Source organism: Anticarsia gemmatalis, chromosome 7, assembly GCF_050436995.1.
Source record: "Anticarsia gemmatalis isolate Benzon Research Colony breed Stoneville strain chromosome 7, ilAntGemm2 primary, whole genome shotgun sequence".
Classification (NCBI taxonomy): domain Eukaryota; kingdom Metazoa; phylum Arthropoda; class Insecta; order Lepidoptera; family Erebidae; genus Anticarsia; species Anticarsia gemmatalis.
Window position 1 is genome coordinate 13662921 of NC_134751.1, and position 8176 is coordinate 13671096.

At 31.9% G+C, this 8176-nt stretch overlaps 1 protein-coding gene across 1 annotated transcript; it reads right to left on the bottom strand.

Moving 5' to 3' along the window:
* Positions 1-5615: 5615 nt before the first annotated feature.
* On the bottom strand, positions 5616-6469 carry LOC142974215 (uncharacterized). The gene is made up of 3 exons (XM_076116381.1): positions 6254-6469; positions 5861-5996; positions 5616-5788 (listed from the first exon to the last, which is right to left on the bottom strand). The coding sequence occupies exons 1-3, from the start codon at positions 6467-6469 to the stop codon at positions 5616-5618; spliced, it is 525 nt and encodes a 174-aa protein (XP_075972496.1).
* Positions 6470-8176: the final 1707 nt, after the last annotated feature.

An 8176-nucleotide genomic window follows, 5' to 3' on the forward strand; every position in this document is an offset into this window, starting at 1 on the left:
GAATTTATTATATCATTGATTCCGGGTTTCACATAGTAAGTACTATGTTAAATTTCTAATTATTATCGTGCCTGTGGAGAATTTAAGTGTATTTTTTTATTCCTACAGGGCTTAATGACAAAGCTTGCGGAGCTGCTCATGTCTTTTATCATACCTTGTGTATCAGTATTTTTCATTGAGTTTTCTATTCGAGAAGTTAATAATGCCAGACTGCTTATTGGACGTCAAGTTTTGAAAACTCAAGGTAAACCATATTTAATTAATCTAGAGAGATTCAGGTAGCGTCAGATAGAGGAATATTATTAAAGAGGGAACATCTTCGTTCGTGACTCAAAAGACCTATGCAAATAAATAATATAATTCTACGATATTATTTATTCCTTTTTTCAGATACGAAGATTCGCATAATTTTAGAAGATTGTCTATTATTTCTTAAACATCGTCCGTACAAGTACACAGTGTGGAGATTATTTACCTTCAACTTAAACATGTTCATCACCTTGGTCGGCCTGTGTTTTAATTACACGATTGCTATGATACAGTTTTCACATTTCTTTGATAAGAAAACATAATTTAATACTCAAATATATGAATTTATGATATTGATAGACATAAAGTATGTAAACGACGTATTAAATGCCTATATGTTAAATGGTTCGTTAGTATTTATTTTTTTCTGAGTAAGCTAAAATATTTCAACGAGATCAGTAATAGCCGGAAGCTTTTCATTGCTTATTTCACACACTTTATTTTTGTTAGTATAATATAATGCGAAACTTGTATAATAGATCGGGGAAAAAGTATTTTCGCATTAAAGTATGTATGAACTTGTAATAAAATCTTTTCTCTACACAAAATAGCTCGATATTTGGTTACGTTACGAGTTCACTGAAAGAAACCTAATGAACCGTGCACTCATTTGTGATTCTTGAAGCCAAAGAGATTTTATTAAAAGTTCATACATACTATAATGCGAAAAGACTTTTTTTCCGATCTATTAAACAAGTTTCGCATTATATTATACTAACAAAAATTAAGTGTGTGACCAAATTAGTTAGAAGCTGTATAATAGTGTGCAAATTTTGCAGACTATAAATGTATGTTTGTTAAAAGTATTATAATGAAAAAGGTAAATTAGCTTTGTTAATATGACAGCTACATGCAAGGAGCAAAGCTGGGACCTCTGTATTTTTAGAAATTTGGATTACGCAATTTTTTTTACCTTATATTCTTCAAACAGCATTAGTCATACATTAATTGATGCTCCCATTTATAGATTTTAAGGTTAGTTATTACTGTTTTAATTATGCAGTATCATAGAAAATAGCCCTTTCATTATGTTTTATGGTTACCAAAGCAATCAATTTAAGAGCACATACATGTACAACCCATCATCAAATAAAACAATAAATATTATCATTTGTTGTTTGATTTTCAAGCAAGTAAATAGTTCACGGTAGTGTTCTACGATAAATTACATTTACGATGGCGCACAAATATTTAAAATATACCTGGAACTTTCTTAAAAGAATAATCTCTATTAAAACGATTGCAACTTTCATGCTCATTGGAGGGTTTTATAGTAAAATGAGTTCAAACAAAGTTATTTCATTTTTATTGAGAATATACTGCATTTCTTACTGTATAGCAATGTCAGTTACTATAATAAGAACAATAGGCGTACTAGTTACCACGGTTAATTTAAGTGTATTCATAGTTTGGTATACAAACTTTACTTCCATCATCATTTTCTTTATAAGTTCTTCGGATAACTTTCAAAGATTTTTGGAGGATATCAAATCAATAGACATGGCTATAGGATTGCATATAAATAATGATGTACCAATCTCTGGATTCTTATTTTCCACCATTATTTTAGTAAACGCTTGGCTTCATGCCTCGTTTTGTTATAACAGCAAAGCAATTATTGGTATAGAATACATATGTCTGCAATCCGTTTTTGTTTCGTTCGTTACGTTGCTATCCAATATTAATCGAGTCCTATCTAACGTTTATTCTGTCATGATGTTTGAACTACTTTGGTATAGAGTTAGAGAATTGAAAAAACGCTTTCAAATTTCGTTATCCAGAATAAGTAGATTAGAAAATGTTGAACTCTCGAAGATTGAGATACAGAAATGCATGCTTATCTATAAACGAATATTGGATATTGTTGACAAAAATCTCAATATTTCTGTAAAATTTGTGGTCAGTATTATCTGAAGGGGCTTCTCTATGTTTGTAGCTAGAAGAAAAGCAAACAAGTTTTTAAAACGAGTAAATAACATTTTAGATTCTAATGTCGATTATAAATGGATCATTAAACCTCGTTTTGGGTGTGCATTACATCATCGACAAACCAATTTTTCCAGTATGTAGAAATTTAATTGTTTAATAATCTCAAATGTCTAATTGTGTTAACAATAATCATGACTTTTTTCAGACAATGTTTACAAAAACTTTGGAAATATTCACGACTCTTCTCATGCCTTGTATGCCTGCCATTTTAGTTGAGATTATTATTCGTGAAGTATATATAATGAAACATTATTTTATTCGTCAACTACTATTTTGCAGAGGTAAATATAATACAAAATCATAATTGTATTCTCATAATATTTACATACTATAAGCTAAGTTATAAATTTAACGAGATTTTGCCCAAGACTTCGTTCGCGTGGTTTGTGACTAAAGACAGATTTTTTATACAAACTTTCATTCCCTATTTTTTCCGTTAGTAGAATTATTGTAGTAGAATCGATCAAAATCCTTTTTTAGCGGATGCCTACGTCATAACATTTACCTGCATGCCAAATTTCAGCCCGATCGTCCAGGGGTTTGGGCTGATAGATCACTATATCAGTCAGCTACCTTTGAGTTTTATATATTAAGATAGGTATTAAATTTTTTTTTGCTTTGCTGACGTAAATGGAAGCGCAGGGAGGGGGCCTTAGAAAAAAACATACACAAATCATATCGGTGAATTCTTGCAAAAATGTCAGGTGCGTAGTACTCGTAACCGGCAGTCCTGTATGAAAAAACACGTGGATGTGAATGAAGTACGGGAAGACAGTGAAAATCGTAGCAAGTGGCGTCTGTGCCTACCCATATGGGAAAATGGCGTGATTTATGTACGTAGATTAGTAATTTATGACGCCAGTGCCTCGATTCTCTACCACTACCGATAACCGGCTAGCTATCGAAATTTTGACATTTAGAATGTACTGCCAAATTTTTTCCTACGGCGCCCGTCAGAGGCGCTGATCAAATTTTCATACAAAATTTCTCGATGACAAGCAGGTTGTCGATAGTCGATAGTAGTAGAGAATTGAGGTACTGATTTGATTTCTTTGCAGATAATAGTTTACGTGAACTGCTAGAAGATTGTCTGCAATTTCTTCAATCACGTCCCTTCAAGTGTTCCATATTCCGTTTGTTTTCGTTAGATTTGCAAATGGTTATGTCCACTGTTGGACTGTGCTTTAGTTACTCAATCGCTGTGATACAGTTTGCACATTTCTTTGATTAGTAAATCTAAATTATTTACAGTATTTTGTCATCAATAAATACATTGATGATTGCGGAAAACGCACTTTATTTTATTAAATATTTAAGTTTGTACGTAAAGAATATTTATGTGAAAGCAGATACTTTGCACAAATCATCAACATTAAAACACATATAAACACATCTATACTTATAATAAATCTGTAGAGAGGTAAATTCTGTACATCCATACTAATATTATAAACGCAAAATAACTCTGTCTGTCTGTCTGCTACTCAATCACGCCTAAACTACTGAACCAATTTGCATGAAATTTGGTATGGAGATATTTTGATACCCGAGAAAGGACATATATATCATCACGCTACGACCAAAAGGAGTGAGTACCTGTAAATGTAATTAATGTTACAAAAACGGGGAAAAATTTCACTCACTCTCTCTTATTGGACGCAAGCGAAGTTGCGCGGGTCAGCTAGTTGAATATATTTAAAAAAAATTCAAAGGAGGATGTTAAGAAACGGATACTGATACTGAATCTGTAATTTATATTTTTTTTTCTGTCTGTCTGTAAACTGGAATCGATGACCCAATAAATACCAATCATCAAGTAAAACATTCAGCCAAATCCAGATTCAATTATCTATAAACATTGTACTTCAGTAGTACTTACAATAATAATATAGTTAGTTTGAAACTTGAAATACAGTACAATACAGGAAATCAAATCAAGAAAGAGAGACCAATAAAAATACATATCTATTTTTGTTATATCTTTATGATATATACTAGTTCATACCATGATTTTAACTGATCCGTAAATATGATCAACAGTATCCAATATCATTTTGTAGTAAAGCATACAGTTCCTCACATTGTTCCTTGATTGCTCTTGGTTAATCATTATGTTTGTATCCGACAGAGTTTTCTCTAAAACCTTTCGAAATATCTTCACTCTGATCCATAGCATTTCAAACATCATAATTCGCGTAAAATTCGACAATAGGGTGTTTGTTAATGAAAATGTTACGAAGTAAAACGTGTGAGGAGCATTCAGGCAAACATAATCAATTCCAATTAAGTCTTTGCTATGAACACAGAATATGATATTAATAGTTATTTCAGCCAAAATGCAAATAATAAATAGAATTCGAGACACAGGTACATCAGTACTGAATTCAACTCTAACAGAAGAATCTATTAATTTTACGTCATCTAAGAAGCTTTGGAAATTCTCAGAGCTGAAGAATATTGAAATAAGTGAATGTAATGTAAGTACGGACGCCATTGTGAAAAGACCTATGTTTGTTTGCTCTGCCTCATTTGGTGAATTAAAATATAATAAAAGGAATAATACACAGCAAAAGAGAAAACAATAAATTTGAGCCAAACACGACACGATTTTATTTGAACTAATTTTGAAGTACAGTCCTCCAATGAGACGAACAGTCATCATTGTTTTTATAGAAAGTATACGTTTTAAAAAACTGTTGACCGCGTTTGGGTATTTGTATGTCATTTTGATTGTACAGATCAAAATACGAGAACAGTCTGATAAAAGTGTTATAGTCAACATTGGAAAGGAATGGCCTTGTAGTGTGTTTTGGGATAATTACATGTATTGTTTTGAAATTACTGTATGTATGGATGATATTACTTAGTTTTAATTTGTTACTATTTTAGGTGAAAATCTATAACGCAGTAGCTCGATTCTCTTCTACTATCGACTACCGACAACTGGCCTGTCATCGAGACACTTTGTATGTAAATCTAATCAGCACCTCTGACGGGCGTCGTAGGAATTATTTTGGCAGTACATTCTAAATGTCAAACTTTCGATACTCAACAGTATCGGCCGCACAGGATCGCGTTACAGAATAGAATGGTTAAGGTTCTAAATTAATCAATGGAAATATTTTATTCGTTTAATAAGCATTTTGAAATAATTCATACATGATGGTGCATTTTTCGTTGGCAATTAATTTCAACTTCAGAATAATTATAATTATTTCTACACACATTCTTGAAAAATATGTACGTACTTATTCCTCAGATTAATACTTTTTAGTTCCAACTAATTTACTCAGGCAACTTAAACTATTTTAAGTATCTTAGTCTAAAAAATGTGAAAATTGTAGCATAGCAATAGTATAATTGAGACACAGTCCGACCATACTGATCACCATTCCTAAATCGTACGAAAATAATCGAAAAACTGAAAGCTGAAAGGGGCGATGTTTCAAGAACACAATGCATTCATTTATTGCTTCACGCAAGTTGTTATCTGAAACGAAGCAGTAGTTGTATTAACAGTTGATTCACAAGGAGGCAAAATAATGATTTATCTTAGTCATACCTTTGCAAAGCAGAAGCTGTCGTCCGAGATACATGGTCATTGCACTTACTTCTCTCTTACTCAGTTCAATAAACAGTGCAGGTATGCAAGCTAGTATGAACTGTATCCACATCTCGTAAAGTGTTGGTAACGTTGGCTAAATCAGTAAGAAATGATGTAAATAAAACAACAAGCAAAGGAAAAATATACATCAATAATTATTCAAAAACATACCACAAAATGATTGTGGTTTTTCTCCAAGTATTCGTATAGAGTTACAATGAAGTGAGTGCAGCCGCCAATTGTAGAGGAAATGATCTACAAACATGGATCAAATTTTACTGAATGTAATAAAAGCCACATTTTATAAAACAGTTTAGCAATATTTCATTGTTCCAGATGATTAACACTTACCAGTACTTTTGTTGACGCACTTGTGTTATCGACAATGTCTAATATCAATTTGTACTTTAACATACAGCTTTTAAGCTTAACGTTCACGTATTCTACATTGTCAAGCTTTTTAAGTTCGGATAAATTATTTTGTAAGTACTTTCTGAATTTCCTTACCCTATACCATAATATTTCAAACATCATTATTCTTGTAAAGCCGGATAATACAATGGTCATCCAAACGATTGTTGTTATTGCAAATGAGATAGGAAAAACCAAGCAAATATATTCGATACCCCAATAAAATGAGCTACTGATGCAATACCATACATTTGTTGTTATCTCCAATGTCATGACAACAATGAATAAACAACGAGATATAGGTATATCAATATCCGAATTAACTCCCAAAGATAAATCTATTTCTTTTATAGCATCAAGATATTCGTGAAAGTTTTCAGAGCTTGAGATTAATGATACTATAACATTAGTAATAAATTCAGATAAACATGAACATAGCGACGTAGTATAGACTTGTGTAGGGTCTAACATATCTTTAATAATTCGGACACTTGCGATTACAGAAAATGTAACACAATATACTCTTAAAAATATTGAAATAGTTTTGTTCGAAGTAGCTCTGCAGTATAACCCTCCAAACAGGCGAATACACATGATAGTCCTTGGAGAAATATGAGGTTTTAAAAAGTTGTTGATGATATTTAAATATTTGTAAACCATCGTGTTGGTGTAAAACGGTTCTTATTCATTCAGCCATCGTTACCAAAACTTTACGAGATGTGGTTACTGTTCATACTACCTTGCATACCTGCACTGTTTATTGAACTGAGTAAGAGAGAAGTAAGTGCTATGACCATGTATCTCGGACGACAGCTTCTGCTTTGCAAAGGTATGATATGATTCACAGTAAATCATAATTTTTGCTTTCTCGTAAATCAATTGTTTATACAACTATAAGTTTCCTTTTCAGATTACAACTTACATGAAGCAATAAATGAATGCATTGTTTTCTTGAAACATCACCCCTTTCAGCTTTCAGTTTGGCGATTATTTTCGTACGATTTAGGAATGGTGATCAGTATGGTCGGACTATGTCTCAATTATACTATTGCTATGCTACAGTTTTCACATATTTTAGACTAGGATAGTTAATATAGTTTAAGTTGCGTGAGTGAATTAGTTGGAATTAAAAAGTATTAATCTGAGGAATAAGTACGTACATATTTTTCAAGAATGTGTGTAAAAATAATAATAATTATTCTGAAGTTGAAATTAACTGCCAACGAAAAATGCACAATCATGTATGAATTATTTCAAAGTGCTTATTAAACGAATAAAATATTTCCATTGATTAATTTAGAACCTTAACCATTCCATACTGTAGCGCGATCCTGTGCAGTTGGTACTGTTGAGTGTCGAAAGTTTGACATTTAGAATGTACTGCCAAAATGATACCCACGACGCTCGTCAGAGGCACTGATTTACATTTACATACAAAGTGTCTCGATGACAGGCCAGTCGTCGGTAGTCGATAGTAGAAGACAATCTAGCTGCTGCATTATTGATTTTTACCCAAAATAGTAACAAATTCAAACTAAGTAATATCAACCATACATACAGTAATTTCAAAACAATACATGTAATTATCCCAAAACACACTACAAGGCCATTCCTTTCCAATGTTTATTATTACACTTTTATCAGACTGTTCTCGTATTTTGATCTGTACATTCAAAATGCTATACAAGTACCTCAAAGCGATCATCAGTTTTTTAAAACGTATACTTTCTATAAAAACAATGATGACTGTTCGTCTCGTTGGAGGACTGTACTAAAAAATTAGTTCAAATAAAATCGTGTCGTGTTTGGCTAAAGTTTATTGTTTTTCATTTTGCTGTGGATTATTCTCTTTATTATATTATA

Excerpts from the sequence above, each read along its gene's own strand:
- LOC142974215 (XM_076116381.1), bottom strand. The coding sequence starts at position 6,469 with ATGACCATTGTATTATCCGGCTTTACAAGAATAATGATGTTTGAAATA. Across the intron at positions 5,997-6,253 it reads GTGCGTCAACAAAAGTACTG|CCAACGTTACCAACACTTTA; the intron begins GTAAGTGTTAAT and ends TTACTGATTTAG. Across the intron at positions 5,789-5,860 it reads ACAGCTTCTGCTTTGCAAAG|ATAACAACTTGCGTGAAGCA; the intron begins GTATGACTAAGA and ends GCTTCGTTTCAG.